A 19,902-nucleotide genomic window follows, 5' to 3' on the forward strand; every position below is an offset into this window, starting at 1 on the left:
CTTTAAGTGCACTGCGGGCTATGCCCGTCGTGAGACCCCAATGTGTTAACCTTCCACTGATCTGAAAAACCTCTTGATTGATCTCCCTGTTATTGACTCGCATTTAATAGTGAATAATAATTGTTTTTATACACGTTACTGCTGTTTACATATTATTATGTTCTTTTATTTACAGGTTGAGTAAGAATAGCGCAAGTCCATCATGCTTCAAATCATTAATTCATCGTCTTCAGCCATCACAACTCTGCCCAAGGTATGGCTGGCACATGATGCTGCTGACATCTTTCTTGTCATTGTTCCTGATATGGGGAGTGCTGTATACGGTGTTAGATGACATGATGACACCGACCGCCCCCCTCTTCACTCTTATACTCTTGGTGGTAGCATCTTATGTAGGTGGAGTGTTGATCAGCTTCTTGCACCTGCCTCCTCTCCTCGGAATGCTTCTTGTGGGACTTGTTCTGCGAAATGTTGGCTACTATTCATTATCAGATGATCCTGTTTATAAGGATGTTGTGGCTGCACTAAGGTAAGGGTTTCTACTATGGATGGACAATATCAGAAATTTGATATCACAATATATTGTCAAGAAAATATCATCACAGATGATATGATACAATATTTTTTTGTGTATTGTGATATCGGATATATATCATCTCCATGATATATATCACCAAATATCGTGATGATATATCACTGACATGATATATATCGCTAAAATATCATGGCAATATATCATCAACAAGATATATATATCGCCAACTATTGTGACGATATATCGTCTACATGATATATATCACCAAAATTTTGTTTAGTTCATATCGTCTGAATGATATTTTTTCAATATCGTGATATATCTCCCAACACTAGTTTCTAGATTTGAAAACTTCTCGTAGTAACTTAACTCAGACCACCTGTTTCCATAGCCTTGCCAATGCTTTTAAAGCCAAGTTTTAACTTTAAATGGCTCTCTCTATCTCCCTCCCCTCTTCAGCTTCCCCACTCATTTGATCAAAACAAATGCCATGACTTTCCGGGTACTTTGAAGTAAGTTTCCAGATCATTCTGTAATATTTTATCTTTCCTAAATTTTCTTTGCAGCATCATTTTTGCATTCAAATTAATAGCTCCAGTTTCAAGACACAGCATACTTTTTAAGTATTTCTTCTTCTTCTTCAGATTTATATGTAGTAAGAATGTGCTAAATATGTAAATATTTATTTTCACCAAAATATGTAGTTAAATATGGACTTAAAATTGTAAATATTTACCTTTTGCATAATATAACACACTACATGAGTTACATAAAATACAGTCTTAGCATTGTAACTATTACCATGACTGCCTTGAAAAGAAACCAGAAGCGAATTCCGTACGTGTGTTGTAAGCCCGTTTTACCTGGGCTCTGAGGTCACAGGGAAGTTTCATTTAAACATTTAGGTAGAGCTTAATAATGTCTGTTGGCTAAACCTGCTCCGTAGGAGGGTAGAGATATGGAAAGTTGGTGTAAAAGGTTATTCACGCTTGTTCATACCTGGTAGATGTGTGTGATGTCTTGTCCTAATGCTTCTCGCAGACCGAATCGTGACAGTTCCAAGGTTCTATCCAGCGACCCTCAGTTCACCAAACCGGGCGATCCCTTGCACCTTGTAGCATGCTAGGCAGCGGTAACTCCGTGTTCCATCGTCGTAGTTAGCAGTGTAACGTGTTGTAAAGTAATCGGACTAGTTATCCATGTAGCGTCGATGAGTGTCAGAATCAAAAGAGAGCGAGCTCCGGGACGGAGCTTGCTTTTATCATTCTAGGCGTCGAAAGGTTGTTAAACCTTTCAAACGCGGTAGATCCTGTTTAGATCCACGCGTTTGCCTTTCCAGTTCCTTGTTTTACGGAAGTTACAAGTTAGCGCATTCTTGGGATCACTCGCTGGTCGGACAAGTTCAGGAAATAAACAAGTGTGAATATTAACATGACGAGGTTTTCTCGGTTTAATGGTCTCCATATCTCTACATTCCCCTTGTTGAAATAATCGAACCACTCTGTGATGGTCGACTACCTCGTCCGGAGTAGGTTATATTTAAAAATTATGATTTATTAACATATCAAAACTCGTAGAAAACCAATACAGTAAACCAATCAGTAGAAGAATCACATTGTAAATATTTACCTTTTGCATAATATAACACACTACATGAGTTACATAAAATACAGTCTTAGCATTGTAACTATTACCATGACTGCCTTGAAGAGAAACCAGAAGCGAATTCCATACGTGTGTCACAAAATTGTTGCTTCTAGCACTGCTGTCCACCATGCAACTGTATGTAATAGGGAGTGTGGGGTTAGCGATGGTCCTCCTCCGTAGCTGAGCAGGTTAAGGTGTTCACTCATCTTGAGATTGTTTGCTGCAGGACGGCGTAGGTTCGAATCCGGCTCTGGTCGGAATTTATTCGGCCTATGTATAGGGCCGGTGGCAACCCACCATCATGAGGAAATTGGGGAGCTTCGAATGAGTAAGCGTAATCCGGTCCCCGAAACCTACTATAACGGCTGGGGATACGTCGGGCTGATCCCCCGACTATTCCAATACTGGTTGCAGATCTCCATGCTTAGAGGTGACGAAGGAAAGCGTGGGAGGGAGACCGGCAGTCGGTAGGTAAGCCAAGGCCCTTCAGGGCTGTTGCGCAAAGGGGTTAGCGATGGGCTGCTTGACTTGGGACACTCTTCCAAGGTTGCCAAAATAACGTTTGTAACAACCACAAGCCGATGCTTGAGCCCTCATTCTCTTATGTTGACAACAATTGTAAATAAATAGGAATTTCAAGTGGTTTTCAATAGGAAAAAGAAACAGTTGGGAAGTGTAATATATAAAAAAACAGGAATAGGATGAGAAAATGTGCCAGAAGGGTGGATACATACAAATGATGAAGGAGACAGTAAACACTTACCACACGAAGAGAAATAGTTCAATATTTCGCGACATATGTCGCAGTTTCAATGGAGAGGAAAGATAGATCGGCGTCACATTGAGGCACAAAATACTGACCGTAGCGTGTCTATGGTCAGTGTTGCCAGAAATAGTTGATAGGAAACAAAAGGTGGGTGGGTAGTTTCGGAGAGGAGAGGAAAGGGTTACTGGTTGGCTAGGTTGAGTCCGGGGGTATAGTGGCATGCATGCCTGCTATATAGCCCCTTTCCCATCGCCTGCGGAAAGAAGTGTCAGGGGGGGGGGGTTAAAAGATGGATGATGGCAACATGGAAACAGTTATTAAAGGTGGTGTTATGGCTGTTGGTATGGATGCCAACTGTGAAATTGGAGTTTTGGGTGAAGGAACGGTGAATATTGATCCTTAGGTTCAAGAGTTTCGCCTATGTAGAAGTTTCCGCAGATTTGCAAGATGAGGGTGTAAATCAGGTTGGATGAGTGGCAGTTGCTCTTCGGGTGAGGGTGAACTTGCCTGCCTCTGTGGGAATCGGGAGGTTGGGGAAGGTGATAAGTATGGGGCAGGTTTTGCACCTGGGTGGTTGTACCTGTGAGCTGGGGGGGGAGTGGTGTGGAAGGGGTGGGAGTGTTTTGGACCAAGATGTTCTTGAAGTTGGGGGCGATGAGTCATATCATATCGTGGCACCAAACACCGTTGAGAAAAAAATATATAAAAACACGTAGAGAGAAAAAAAAATTGTAGGTCATAGCCTCTTATAAACTCAAATAGTACGAGCACAATAACTAAGTCTTGAGGCATGGATAAAAATAATTACATAAGTGTGACACTGAACTAGTTTTGAGTGAATGATGACAGCACGATAATAAAAAGAAAAACAACACATGTCAGCACAGTGTGAAGAAACACCGGTAACCGCAAGCGGTTGTATTTACTGTTTGCTGAGTTCAAAGTACACTCGGCGGAACATACACGATGCTGGGCGGAGCCTTGAGGTATGTTACCTATGGCAACTCTGTAAACTGCATGCCGCCATAGGCTGGACGTTCTGTGCAGCTGACGATAAAAAAAACACAAAAGAAAGAGATGTATCTCTAATCCAGTATGGGCAGTACCCATGGGCACAAACTTTGGCACTGTAATGGACATGCGAGCGTATTAATAGCGTGTGCCTTACGGTAGCTGAAGTAGCTGAGCACCGGAACACTTGTAGCCGATGTAAGATAACAATAAGTATCATATGACGTCAGGAAACAAGAGCAGGATGCACTCAGTGGGAGGGGCCTTCTGGAAGTCAAATTTGCGATGGCGCTTCGGGGCAAGAAACGTCCTGGGTAAAGCGCTCCAGTTCTGCATCGCGTCTTGGAAGATGGAAAAATCAGCCATGGGGTCCAGACGGGAACGGGTCCTTGTTGGGGCTGGAACTCCACAAAATCGTCGTCGGTCTCTGCGATGAGCCTAGGTCTGTCGCTCGATGGTACAAGCCAGTGGTCGTCATGGGTCCGGTAGCATCCGTGGCGATGAGAATGAAACAAGCGCAAAAAAAAGGGAAAAATTAGGAAAAAGCAAAAGGTAGTGGAGCAGATTTACAATAAATGATGACGGGTTATAAAATCGATTGAAAAAGGACTTTCAGTTAAAACTGGTGAATTATTTTTGGGGGGGGGAGGGGAGGTAATATCTAATTTGAATGATGGCGAAGGGGCGTTATTACTTATATGATGTAACGTTTTGAAGGAGGCCTGTTTATGATGAACAGGTTTACCTGAAGAAAAGTTCGCCGGGGCAATGGGGGGGGGGAGTAGGTGGAATAATTCCATGTTGTAAGGAAAGTTCGCCGGGGGTGAATGGGGGGGGGGGGAATTAGAATAGTCGGCTTAGCCGGGAATGAAATGAGAAAAGAAAGGAGAATTCAGCGATAATAGAACGAACTAAGTGATTACGAGACATTTCCTTCTGTAATATGTGTAAATGTCGTTTATAAAAGCAATTGCAAGAATTTTACGTGTATTGTGGACAAAGGTTTAAGCACCTTCGATTCGCTGCTAATAAAAAAAAATTGAAAAAGAAGTGAAAAAGAGTAAGTAATAGATTTGTGTAATAGTTCATTGAAAAATAGAGTAGGTTTTTAATTTCACAGGATATGAGCTATACCATGTTGTATGCTATCAATATCTGAACTATAAAATTAAAGGAGAGAGTGGGAACATTTGCCTATATTTATTATATGCTTTATTAACATATTTAGTGCATTGCAGCTTTCAAAGAAGCAGTTCGCGTTACACCTGAGCGTAAATAAAAAAAATTGCTATGGCCAAAAAGCCAAAAGTTCAAGCAAGTTCTACGCAGTTCATTTGTTCTTTAAATCATTGATATTGTTCTATCTTGGTTCATTCGTTCTTTATTTCTTTGTACTTTTTCTTCATTTGAGCGTATATGTACCAGCAAATGGGAAAAAAAAATATTTGCTAGTTAGGATCATAAACACACTAAGTACTTATTAGTCAAATCAGCTAAGTGATATGTTCTGACTATTACTATGCGTTGAATCGCAAATTATAAAATAACATTAAAATATCTGTAAAAAAAATTAATTATTAGGCAAGAGATGTATTATAAATGTTCCGACGATTGAGATAGCATTCTGTAATCCTGGTCTTGTTAAAAATAAAAATGAGTTCGTTCTAACGCAGAAATGCAGTGCGAGCACGAGAAGTGGAAAGAGGGGGGAGGGGAGTCGATGAGCGTGAGAAAATGCTGGATCATGGGATGCTAGCATGTGCAATGTACGCAACGAGGAGCGAGGAGGCTAAAGCGAGTGACAACGGAGTGGCGTGTTAATGAATGTTAGTGGGGTTATCATGGCACTAGTCGTAGCGGGCTTTAAGTCTAGAAATAGTAATAGTGTCAGTCTTTTGTTTATTCCTGCCGTCGATGAAAGTTACTTCGTAGGAATTCTCGTTAACTTTGCGAAGAATAGTTCCTTTGTACTTATAAGAGGACGCAAAGGCTTTTGACACGCCTGGAGTTGGAGTGGCATCTAGAATCCATACATGTTGTCCTGGTGAGTACTGTATTTGCCTAGAAGTGCGGTCTGCGTACTTTTTCTGCTGTTCGTAACGCTTGTTCAGGTTGTCATGTGCGGTCTTACGTATGGAGGTCAGGAGTTCAAGTCTCTGTGCGTTCGTCTGGGAAACATTGGCGGGGTTCGAAGGAAGGACTCCGTCAGCTAAGATCCTTGGGTTGTAGCCAAACAAAGTAAAATACAGGCTCTGGAGGGATCCAGAATGGATTGTAACGTTGTGGCTGAACACTGCGCTAGCTAAATAGTCACACCATGAAGCCTTTTTCTCTAATACAAAAACTCTCATAGCTTTCTTTAAGTAACTAAATGAACTTTCAACTAATCCATTCGTGAAATGTGCACAAGTATCTACATATTTTAGTTGTACGCCTGTAATATTGGCTAACTCTCGTAAGAGTAAACTTGAATTGGGTGTTGAACGATCTAAATAGATCGTTTCCGGGATGCCATGGACTAAAAAGACTTTCTCAACTAGGGCTGTTGCTATGTTTTGTGCATCGTGATTAGCCAAAGGAGCTGTAATTACATACCTTGTACAACTATCGACTACTGATAGGAAATATTTGTATTTGTGCGTTTTTGAAGAGACTAAAGGACCACATACGTCAATATGAATTCGTTGGAAAGGATTTTGGGCTGGTTGAAATGTTTGCAGCGTATGCGGCTTAGAACCTTGTGGTTTCTTTGAAATCTGACAAGGGATGCAATGTCGAACCTTATCGTACACAAATTTCTTCATATTAGGGAAAAAGTAACGCATAAGCATTAAATTATATGTCTTTTGTGCACCTTGGTGACTTCCATTCATTTTGTGTGCATGAATAAGGTCGAAAACTTGATTTCTTAATGCATGAGGAATACAAAGTCTATCCCTATAACCAGTTTTGATTTTATTAGTCCTGTATAAGACTCCATTTTTGAGTACATAAGAATACGAAAGCTTTTCTAGTTTAGGGTCACTAGCTTTATCTTTGTTTTCTAAGACATTAATAATGTCTCTAAAATAGGGGTCTTTACGTTGTTCTGAACTAATATCAAAATCTGCTGCTTGTGCATGAAGTACTTGATGAAAAAATAAGTCATCATCATCATCTTTCTTGTCAAGATTAGTCTTTTCTATAGGGTTGTCTTTGGGAATTACAGGTGACTGAGTGTTTACTGTATCATTGGGAAGGACTACTGGATGCTGGGCCATAAGGGAAGCAGATGGGGTAAAAAGTACATTCTTAGGGGTGTTAGGTGTCATAGTGGTGATGTTCAAATTGATATAAGTTTCTGTTCGTGGACTTAACTGAACTGTGTTTGAAAGGGTAGCTTTTCCCTCATACACATTTGCATTTTCAATTTGAGTGAATATGTCATGGGACAGCTGGTGAGTTTTGTACTTTGATCTCAAAATACTATAATTAGGAGTACGTCCTAAATGACAAAGAGTTATTGTGTTGTCTTTTAACGACATTTCGCACCTCTGCGTTCGTAAAAAGTCATTTCCTAAAAGGGGAGGGACATTAGTTGAATCTACTATTCTAAATGGGTGCGAATATTTACGCTTTCCAATTATGATTGGAAGAACTACAATTTCAGACACACTCAGTTTCGATCCGGACACACCTTGGATTGTGGATTGTACCTTGTATGTTTTTCTTTCAGTAGGGAGAAGGTGGGAAGGATAAATTGAGATTTGGGATCCCACGTCAATAAGTAAATCTACCTGTTTTCCTTGTATGCTACTATTAATAAAGTATAGGCCATTTCTCTCAATTATAGGAACTTTGTCTAATCTGCTATTATCTTCGATTTCGTTCCTGCAAGTCGAAGATGATTTTAGTTTAAACCACTGTCTCGTTGTGGCTTGTAAAAGCAGTTGTCGCTCTCGTGATTATAACGACCGCAAAACCTGCAGGCTGAGGTATTTGCATCGTCGCGATTAGCCTGATCTCGACGTTGAAACCTCTTGTTACTATTACCTCTGAACTGGCCCCGAGAGTTCGATCGAAAGTTACCTCTGTGATTAGCTCTAGAATTACCTCTGTAGGAAGAGTTAGTATTCCCCTTGTTGAAACCTCTGTTATGTGAATTTTGATTAGCCGTTTTCGCAAATTCCAGTACATTTGAGCAAAGATTGAAAAGAGAACTTGCGTTCATCTCTTCGGTTGAATGCAAAGCTAAGGTCGAGATTTGTGACGAAAGTTTGTTTATTTCGTCACCAGAGGCGGCATTTTGAGCGTGTTCTACTCTGGCTACGGCTGGTGGCGCCGCGCAGCGGACACTATCAGAACTCGGTACATGATACATTCCTTGATACATTGCGTGGGAATTATTTACGGGAGCGGGATTGGACTGTAGACTTTGGACTTGATGAGTCGATGGTGGGAGAAAAGGAGATGGACACTGGTTGTATGGTACAAACTGTTGACTCGGGTTCAATGGATTACTGGGGAGGGGGGAATAGACCTGTGCATGCGAACAGCTGTGAAGTGGTGACGGGGTAAATGTCTGGGGCAAGCTTGCCTGAGCAATTGCCTGATCTATTTCCAATTTCTCCTCCAACATACGTGAATTAATTAATGACTGCTGGCGTTCGAAATTCTGTAGGAGTGCAATTAATTCTTCTGTTCTAGCAAAATGCTTGTTGGTTAAACAGCCAATGTACTTGGCTCGCAGTCCTGTGATGATGTAAGAGAGAGTTTGTTCTTCAGTGGCGTTCGGGAAGTATTGCTGGACTAATGCCTTTTTAGCAATAACATAGGTATGGATGGGTTCGGTTATCATTTGTTTTCTTTGGAGTATTATCTGTACGGGATCTGCTGACAGGTATGATCCCTTGAATAGCGTACTTAGCTCGTCTTTGATATGGGTGTATGTCAAGTCTACAAAATTGGGTCTTATCTGTATGTCATGAAAATAAGTTAAAGCGGTGTCCGTCAAAAATAGAGGTAACATCTCTTTACGCTTAGCTTCCGACCATCCTGCGGCGTGTGCTACATTTTGGAACTTGAGGAAAAATGAGTCAATGTGCTTAGGGTCATTTCCGCTAAATGGTGCCGGGTATAATGCAGTTGGAATTGGGGTGGCCATGTTAGTGGTGGAAAGGACGTGAATTTATTGGATTTGCCGTGATTGCAGTTGCTAACTCTATGATTTGGTCGAGGGAGGAATCTAGGTGTTCGTGCAACGCTATCTGTGACGTATTCATAAACGAAGGTTCGTCGTACTGACCAAAGAACAAATGAAAGTATGGGTATACAGTTATTTACGTCATTAATATATCGCTTGTCAAATAAGTGTAAGCAAGTGTTCTCATTCCTGTGTGAATGATGCTTGAATACATGTTATGCAGAAGAACTCGATTTTTGTTGAAAAAGGAAGGGGGGGGGGCTCGGCATAAAAGAAAAAGAGGGGTTGTTTTCCATAGGGTAATACACAAAATTGTCACTGGGTCTGACGCATCTTAAGCGTACTGTGGGAGTATGAATTGGAATTACTAAAAATTTACTTTAAAATGCTCCCAAAGTGGGAGGGAGGGGGGGAGAGAATAATTTAATGTAAAGCAATTCATACAGGAGGGTACTTAATTGCAAAAAGGGCCTGAAGCACCTCCACCATGTTGTAAGCCCATTTTACCTGGGCTCTGAGGTCACAGGGAAGTTTCATTTAAACATTTAGGTAGAGCTTAATAATGTCTGTTGGCTAAACCTACTCCGTAGGAGGGTAGAGATATGGAAAGTTGGTGTAAAGGTTATTCACGCTTGTTCATACCTGGTAGATGTGTGTGATGTCTTGTCCTAATGCTTCTCGCAGACCGAATCGTGACAGTTCCAAGGTTCTATCCAGCGACCCTCAGTTCACCAAACCGGGCGATCCCTTGCGCCTTGTAGCATGCTAGGCAGCGGTAACTCCGTGTTCCATCGTCGTAGTTAGCAGTGTAACGTGTTGTAAAGTAATCGGACTAGTTATCCATGTAGCGTCGATGAGTGTCAGAATCAAAAGAGAGCGAGCTCCGGGACGGAGCTTGCTTTTATCATTCTAGGCGTCGAAAGGTTGTTAAACCTTTCAAACGCGGTAGATCCTGTTTAGATCCACGCGTTTGCCTTTCCAGTTCCTTGTTTTACGGAAGTTACAAGTTAGCGCATTCTTGGGATCACTCGCTGGTCGGACAAGTTCAGGAAATAAACAAGTGTGAATATTAACATGACGAGGTTTTCTCGGTTTAATGGTCTCCATATCTCTACAATATTGTCAAGAAAATATCATCACAGATCATATGATACAATATTTTTTTGTGTATTGTGATATCGGATATATATCATCTCCATGATATATGACACCGACCGCCCCCCTCTTCACTCTTATACTCTTGGTGGTAGCATCTTATGTAGGTGGAGTGTTGATCAGCTTCTTGCACCTGCCTCCTCTCCTCGGAATGCTTCTTGTGGGACTTGTTCTGCGAAATGTTGGCTACTATTCATTATCAGATGATCCTGTTTATAAGGATGTTGTGGCTGCACTAAGGTAAGGGTTTCTACTATGGATGGACAATATCAGAAATTTGATATCACAATATATTGTCAAGAAAATATCATCACAGATGATATGATACAATATTTTTTTGTGTATTGTGATATCGGATATATATCATCTCCATGATATATATCACCAAATATCGTGATGATATATCACTGACATGATATATATCGCTAAAATATCATGGCAATATATCATCAACAAGATATATATATCGCCAACTATTGTGACGATATATCGTCTACATGATATATATCACCAAAATTTTGTTTAGTTCATATCGTCTGAATGATATTTTTTCAATATCGTGATATATCTCCCAACACTAGTTTCTAGATTTGAAAACTTCTCGTAGTAACTTAACTCAGACCACCTGTTTCCATAGCCTTGCCAATGCTTTTAAAGCCAAGTTTTAACTTTAAATGGCTCTCTCTATCTCCCTCCCCTCTTCAGCTTCCCCACTCATTTGATCAAAACAAATGCCATGACTTTCCGGGTACTTTGAAGTAAGTTTCCAGATCATTCTGTAATATTTTATCTTTCCTAAATTTTCTTTGCAGCATCATTTTTGCATTCAAATTAATAGCTCCAGTTTCAAGACACAGCATACTTTTTAAGTATTTCTTCTTCTTCTTCAGATTTATATGTAGTAAGAATGTGCTAAATATGTAAATATTTATTTTCACCAAAATATGTAGTTAAATATGGACTTAAAATTGTAAATATTTACCTTTTGCATAATATAACACACTACATGAGTTACATAAAATACAGTCTTAGCATTGTAACTATTACCATGACTGCCTTGAAAAGAAACCAGAAGCGAATTCCGTACGTGTGTTGTAAGCCCGTTTTACCTGGGCTCTGAGGTCACAGGGAAGTTTCATTTAAACATTTAGGTAGAGCTTAATAATGTCTGTTGGCTAAACCTGCTCCGTAGGAGGGTAGAGATATGGAAAGTTGGTGTAAAAGGTTATTCACGCTTGTTCATACCTGGTAGATGTGTGTGATGTCTTGTCCTAATGCTTCTCGCAGACCGAATCGTGACAGTTCCAAGGTTCTATCCAGCGACCCTCAGTTCACCAAACCGGGCGATCCCTTGCACCTTGTAGCATGCTAGGCAGCGGTAACTCCGTGTTCCATCGTCGTAGTTAGCAGTGTAACGTGTTGTAAAGTAATCGGACTAGTTATCCATGTAGCGTCGATGAGTGTCAGAATCAAAAGAGAGCGAGCTCCGGGACGGAGCTTGCTTTTATCATTCTAGGCGTCGAAAGGTTGTTAAACCTTTCAAACGCGGTAGATCCTGTTTAGATCCACGCGTTTGCCTTTCCAGTTCCTTGTTTTACGGAAGTTACAAGTTAGCGCATTCTTGGGATCACTCGCTGGTCGGACAAGTTCAGGAAATAAACAAGTGTGAATATTAACATGACGAGGTTTTCTCGGTTTAATGGTCTCCATATCTCTACATTCCCCTTGTTGAAATAATCGAACCACTCTGTGATGGTCGACTACCTCGTCCGGAGTAGGTTATATTTAAAAATTATGATTTATTAACATATCAAAACTCGTAGAAAACCAATACAGTAAACCAATCAGTAGAAGAATCACATTGTAAATATTTACCTTTTGCATAATATAACACACTACATGAGTTACATAAAATACAGTCTTAGCATTGTAACTATTACCATGACTGCCTTGAAGAGAAACCAGAAGCGAATTCCATACGTGTGTCACAAAATTGTTGCTTCTAGCACTGCTGTCCACCATGCAACTGTATGTAATAGGGAGTGTGGGGTTAGCGATGGTCCTCCTCCGTAGCTGAGCAGGTTAAGGTGTTCACTCATCTTGAGATTGTTTGCTGCAGGACGGCGTAGGTTCGAATCCGGCTCTGGTCGGAATTTATTCGGCCTATGTATAGGGCCGGTGGCAACCCACCATCATGAGGAAATTGGGGAGCTTCGAATGAGTAAGCGTAATCCGGTCCCCGAAACCTACTATAACGGCTGGGGATACGTCGGGCTGATCCCCCGACTATTCCAATACTGGTTGCAGATCTCCATGCTTAGAGGTGACGAAGGAAAGCGTGGGAGGGAGACCGGCAGTCGGTAGGTAAGCCAAGGCCCTTCAGGGCTGTTGCGCAAAGGGGTTAGCGATGGGCTGCTTGACTTGGGACACTCTTCCAAGGTTGCCAAAATAACGTTTGTAACAACCACAAGCCGATGCTTGAGCCCTCATTCTCTTATGTTGACAACAATTGTAAATAAATAGGAATTTCAAGTGGTTTTCAATAGGAAAAAGAAACAGTTGGGAAGTGTAATATATAAAAAAACAGGAATAGGATGAGAAAATGTGCCAGAAGGGTGGATACATACAAATGATGAAGGAGACAGTAAACACTTACCACACGAAGAGAAATAGTTCAATATTTCGCGACATATGTCGCAGTTTCAATGGAGAGGAAAGATAGATCGGCGTCACATTGAGGCACAAAATACTGACCGTAGCGTGTCTATGGTCAGTGTTGCCAGAAATAGTTGATAGGAAACAAAAGGTGGGTGGGTAGTTTCGGAGAGGAGAGGAAAGGGTTACTGGTTGGCTAGGTTGAGTCCGGGGGTATAGTGGCATGCATGCCTGCTATATAGCCCCTTTCCCATCGCCTGCGGAAAGAAGTGTCAGGGGGGGGGGGTTAAAAGATGGATGATGGCAACATGGAAACAGTTATTAAAGGTGGTGTTATGGCTGTTGGTATGGATGCCAACTGTGAAATTGGAGTTTTGGGTGAAGGAACGGTGAATATTGATCCTTAGGTTCAAGAGTTTCGCCTATGTAGAAGTTTCCGCAGATTTGCAAGATGAGGGTGTAAATCAGGTTGGATGAGTGGCAGTTGCTCTTCGGGTGAGGGTGAACTTGCCTGCCTCTGTGGGAATCGGGAGGTTGGGGAAGGTGATAAGTATGGGGCAGGTTTTGCACCTGGGTGGTTGTACCTGTGAGCTGGGGGGGGAGTGGTGTGGAAGGGGTGGGAGTGTTTTGGACCAAGATGTTCTTGAAGTTGGGGGCGATGAAAGATGACCCTAGGTTTATTCCGAAAGATGTCCCTAGTGTCAGGATCACTGTGCAGGATGGGGAGGAGGGAGTGGAGGGTATGTCTGATTTTTGTAATGTGGGGGTGGTATTGCAGGTATGTTGGTTTGGGACTGAATTTTGGGTAGAAGGGGAAGGTGCAGCCAGTCTGAAAAGCTTGATGGCAGAGATTGGACAGTTTATTGAGGTGTTTAGTGTTAAGGTCACTGGCGATGATATGGGCGGTGTACCAGAAGGAGTCTATTTTGTGGTGGTGGTTACCTGGGATCAACAACAGGATTTTATACATACATACATATATTTATTGTTCGGATGACAGAAAACTTGTAATTAACACAATTGGAGGGTTAAAAAACATTGTAAACTTCTGTTTGTTTAACGTCGCTTTGGACTTTGTCAGTTATACAGATGAAATTCATCCAACTTATTTGATCACAGAGGGACATGTAGTTATTGAACGAATATGGAGTATATGTTTAGAAAGGTTTGTAATATGAAAATAATATGTATAAATAACTAAAATATGTAAAATATGTGCTAAAAACTAATATATGAACAAATATGGAAAATAAGACTGAATTTTTTGAGTCTTTTTGATTGATTGATTGATTTGGTGTTTTAAGTCCCCTTTATGCACAGTAAGGCTGATCGGGACTGGACCTGCAGTTTAAAGTGAAATCCGAATCACTATGTGCCTCCAACGAGAATCGAACCCGGACCCCTTGATTACAAGGGGACAATGCTACCTCTATGCCATTGGGGAGCTTTGAGTCTACATGCCATGATGCATAAAGATAATTCAAACTATAACTGATTTCATCTCCATACATAAATATGTATTTACATATAAAGCTGTTCCCTGATTATTATTATTATTTGTGAATGTGTGTTGTATGAAATCAGGAAAATCCATTTTCACTGTATGTTCAACTGTCATATTTAATGTTACACAACTTTTTCCAAGTTTTCAATACAGTAGTGTCTCGCTTATCCGACATAAACGGGCTGGCAGAACGTCGGATAATAGGGAGCTGTCAAGAAAAAAACCTATTAAACGTCAAACTAATGTTATAATTTTACACGTTATGAACGTAATACAGTAATTATGTTTTACAACAATACAGAAAAAATTAACTGGAAAAATGAATTTACCGTTACAGAATTGTCTGAAGTTAAATACAGTATGTACGTACAGTACTTCAAAAGTTCAGTCCTGTGATGATTTAAAGACATTTTTGATCGTAGCCTGCTTTCCTGACTATTGCCGTTTTTTCACTGCCAAGTCTCGCCATTTTTGCAGCATCATTATGTAAATTTTGGTGATTTATTTTTTCCCGTTGGTATGTCGGATAATATGAAATGTCGGATAAGCGAAGGTCGTATACACGAGACTGTACTGTATTTTCATAAAATTCCCAGACTTTACCAGGTTTTTCAGTTCATTTGAGTACATTACAACGCAGCCTGAAAGAATTGCATTTCTCTTCCACTCAACCAAATTGTTGATGAATTCCAGTACTATTATTCAGAACAGATTTGCATGAGGGATATCCATAAAATAAATTTTATTTGCAAAATGTTACCACTCCAGTGCTGCTGTCACAATGGTGCATATGCGTGCCAGGTTTGTGGATTCTTTGACAAGTCACGGATGCCATGTACAGACATTCAAACAGCATTTACGCATCATGCTAGATGTTTATAATGTTTTATGAAAATAAAGAAGCCAACCCCATGTGAAATGCAGTCTGTAGTCCATTTCTTGAATTCTTACTTACTTACTTACTTCCTCTAGTCCCCTTCTGCCATCATAGCGTAGGGTTGGTTGCCTCGATCCATCTCCTCCATTCCTGTCTGTTTCTCATCATTCTCTTCATCATATTTATTGTCTTATTCCTTTCTCTTCCAATCTTTTCCATTCTGTCTTCAAACATTATCCTTGGTCTTCCTTTACCTCTCCTACCTTGCACCTTTACTTCTAGAATTTGCTTTACCTTTTTGTCTTCATTCATTCTAAATACATGTCCCCACCACTTTAGCTGTCTCTTTTCAATTGTTTTCTCTAGCGACTCCTGTTCCACTTCTCTTCTTATTCTTTCATTCCTCACTTTATCTCTCCTAGTCTTATTAACAGCTCTTCTCAGGTATTTCATTTCACTAGCCTGAATTTTACTCAGATGTTTATCTTGAAGTGGTAAACTTTCCATTCCATATGTTAATGTAGGGACCAATACTGATTTGTATAACTGCATTTTTGTCTTTACTGCCACTTCTTTCTTTCCCATTATTGTTTTACTGAACTGATAATATACTGTATTTGCTTTTCTCTTCCTATTTAGGATTTCTTCATCACACCTACCATCACTTGTTATGATGGTTCCTAAATATTCATATTCATCTACTTCTTCCAAGTTCTCGTTTCCATATCTAACTGCTATTTCATGATCTTTTTCTCCTTTTGCCACCTGCATAACTTTACTTTTCTTAATATTAATCTTCATCCCTTTTCTCGCAAGTTCTTCTCCCCATTCTATTACGCTCCTCTGTAAATTCTCTTCACTGCTAGCAATTAAGACTATATCATCAGCATATAGCAGTACTTGCAGTTGTACTACTCTCATATTCCAATATCCTATTTGTACTCTTGGGGTTCTTCTTTTGCAAATTTTAGTTATTTCATCCATTACATTAATGAAAAGTAAAGGACTGAGACTATCTCCCTGTTTAATTCCTTTTTCTATTTGAAATTCCTTAGACTCGTTTCCTTCTATTCTTACCATTCCTTTTACATCCTTATATACACTTCTTATTGCTTTAATAAGTTCCTTAGGTACTTCCTTACTTTCTAATGCCTCCCATAGATATTTTCTAGGTACCAAGTCAAATGCCGCTTTCAAGTCTAGAAATGCTAAGTATATTCTTTTATTTTTGTCCAGCATTTTCCCCATCATTGTTCTTAATATAAAAATGTGATCTTGAGTCTGTCTCCCAGGTCTAAATCCAGCTTGTTCCTCTTCAAGTTTTCCCTCTATGATTTTTCTCAGCCTCCTTTCCAATATATTCGTATACATCTTATATACCACTGATGATAGACATATTGCTCTATAATTATCACATTCCTTATTATTCCCTTTATTGTGAACTGGCACAATTATGTTCCTTTTCCACTCTTCTGGTATAGTCTTAGTTCTCCATACTTCCCTTAATATATTCAGTAGTATTTCAGCCATTCTTGGTCCTCCATATTTTATAAGTTCTGGTGCTATTCCATCCCATCCTGCTGCTTTCCCAATTCGTATCCGTTTAATTCCTTCTCTCACTTCATTCTCTGTTATCATCATATCTTCTTCTACATGCTCCTCCCCTCTCTGTTTCTTATTCTCTCATCCTCCTCCTGTTCCTGGTCCTGCTCCTCACCTTGTTCTTGCTCATTTGTCCTATCCTTGAACTTTTCTTCATAGTATTTTCTCCATTCCTCCATCACATTCTCCCTTCCTATGACTAGTACATTTTCCTTATTTCTTATAGCTCTTGCTGCTTTTCCCCACTTTCCTATCAGGCTTTTGACCATATTCCAGAACTGCTTTCTATGTTCTACAAAACTTTGTTCAATATCATTTCCAAACTTCTCCCATGATTTTCGCTTTGCCTCCTCTACAGCCAATTTACTCTCATTTCTTTTTTTCACATATATTAACCTATGTTCCTCTGATCTTAATTCTAGGTAATTCTTCCACGCTTTCTTTTCCTCTTTCACTTTCCTTTTTACTTCATCCGTCCACCAATTAGTTATTTTCCTTTTTGTATTCACCCTAACTTTGCCACATACTTCAATTGCTGCATACAGTATCACTTCCTTAAATTTTTCCCACATACTGTCAATTTCCATTCCTCTTATTTCCAATTCATTCAATTTTTCTTCTACTAGTTCCTTATACTGTTTTCTCTTCTCTTCCTTAGAGCCAGCTACTTTACTTGTATCTTTTCAAACTTCCTATCTCTTTCTCTATTATTCCTCTTAAATCTTGTTATAACTATTAGCAGTCTGTGGTCAGTACTCAATTCAGCACCTCGAATTACCTTTACATCCATAAAGGCATATCGAAGTGCTCTTGCATAAATTATGTAGTCTATTATACTCTTTGCCTCCCTTCCCTCAGCTTCATAAGTGATTTTATGAATTTTCTTATCCTGGAAAAAGGAGTTTCCTTGTAGCAATTGGTTCTCTACACAGAATTCTATTAATCTTTGTCCATTTTCATTTATCACACTTTCCCCTCCATATGGTCCCATACAACCATGTGACCTTATCCTATTGTTTCCAGTTCTACAATTAAGATCTCCTATCAATATTACCTTCCTATTCTCTTCATTCTCTTTATTCACTACTCTTTGTAATTGAGTATAGAAAACTTCTTTCTCCAATATGTCCTGATCATTTGTCGGGGCATAAACTTGTATTATTGTTATTCTTTCTTCCATTTTCAGTCTAACTACTATTATCCTTGAATTCACTGGTTCCCATGATTCCACCCTTTCTTCCATTTGCTCATTAACTATTATTCCAACTCCCTCCTTAGCTCTTCTTCCTCTACCTACTCCAGCATATCTCGGCACATATCCTCTTTCAAGGCCCATTATACCACTGCCTTTCTTCCTTACTTCACTTAGTCCTAGTACTGCTAGTTTATACTTTTCCATTTCTCCTACAATCTCCACTTCTTTTCCATTAATTGTTTTAATATTCCAAGTTCCAATTCGGATATTCCATTTCCTTGCTTGTCGTCTTCTACTAAATCCATCCTTTCCGAGGCTACCTTTATTTCTCTGAATCCGCTAGTTTTAGTCTGGTGTGGGGGATTAGCCCAACGACCAGGCTGATTTTTATTTTCAGGGTTTTCTCCCATATCCTTTGGTGCTCCCACACCCCTGCAAGGCAGCAGTTGGTTTTGGATATTTGACGGAGATATCCAATCCGCTTCTTAGTGGCTCATATTGGCCACTAAGGTCGTAACTCTTCCGCTTCGATTGCCGTTGGGATTTTCTCTATGATCCTCTTCCACCTCTGGAACCATTGGTCTTCGCCCTCCGGGCCGGCTCTCTATATTTTAACCCCTAGAGAGAGGGTGGCCCAGTATTAAGCCCCCAGGCACTGGGCTCCCTGTTGGTCCACGGGTCCTTATTCTATATTCGGACCACCCCACCATATCTGGTGGGATCCCTCATCCGCCACCCGAGGGACGCGCCTGGTAGAGGTCTGGTCCCCATGCCAGGTTCTTGAATTCGTTGAACGTAAAACTGACTGAAAATTAGTGAACTTTGTGAGGTACATGGAGTACATGCAATGAGTGATCTTGGGGTGAAAGGGGTGACCTTTCCATGTAGTACACCCAATTGTCAACCTCACTTCCACATAGTACACCCTGGACTGGAGTTTGCAGACTAAGGAGGCTCTGGCGTCTGGACCTACGGCCAGTATAACCCTCTGTAGGGCTGTGTGTGTGTGTTGTCCTGTGTTTTGTCCTTCTGTGTGCTGAGTGCCCCTTTACAGCCTTAGCTTTTAACCCAAGTAAGAATATTTAATCCTCTGACATTACAGTTATGTTATAGTAGTTATATTTTAGTTAGGTAAGGGCTGGACCCCGTATAATGTCATGGGTGCAAAATAGCCCAAGTGCTGATGCACCACAATTACAAATTCAATCAATCAAACCATGAGTGATTCAATGGCACAGAGATGGGGTACTACTCTTCAAAGAAGGAAGCAAAGAAGATTCACGACAATGCCCACCCACACATGCTGCCACAACATAAGATTTTGTCATGATATTTGGCTGGAAACAATTTGTTCATCCCCCTACACCCCAGACTTAGCAACAAGTGATTCTAGTGTGTTCCTTCATCTGAAATCCTTTCTTTCTGGGTGGTTTCACTATGAAACGAGGTCAAAGAAGCCATTACCATGTGGTTTGCATTGCAGGCAACAAAATTGTATGATGAACGGATACAAAAACTAATGCTCCACTATGACAAGTGCTTCAACAATGGTGGTATCTACATTGATGTATGGTACGTACTTCTAATGGCAATATAAACGTTTTGTAAATATATTCTTGTTTTTTCTTAGCCAATCAGAACTTACTTTGTGGATCACCCTCATGTCCACAAATTATTGCAAACTTTTTTTTTGTCATTATTCCACAAAATGTGTGTTAATTAAATTGGTAATGAAAGTGTGTGTCATTGTCTCAAATTTATTCTACACATGAA

At 40.2% G+C, this 19,902-nt stretch overlaps 1 protein-coding gene across 1 annotated transcript in view; it reads left to right on the forward strand.

Moving 5' to 3' along the window:
* Positions 1–19,902, forward strand: part of LOC145984890 (sodium/hydrogen exchanger 9B2-like) — a 96,907-nt gene that overhangs the window by 43,736 nt on the left and 33,269 nt on the right. The window contains exons 4-5 of the mRNA XM_083118264.1: positions 176–529; positions 10,345–10,536. Coding sequence (XP_082974390.1) covers positions 176–529; positions 10,345–10,536 — 546 coding nt within the window. The remainder of the gene's footprint in view (positions 1–175; positions 530–10,344; positions 10,537–19,902) is intronic.

Source organism: Lepisma saccharinum, chromosome 3 (genome assembly GCF_977018435.1).
Source record: "Lepisma saccharinum chromosome 3, izLepSacc3.1, whole genome shotgun sequence".
In the NCBI taxonomy this organism is placed as follows: domain Eukaryota; kingdom Metazoa; phylum Arthropoda; class Insecta; order Zygentoma; family Lepismatidae; genus Lepisma; species Lepisma saccharinum.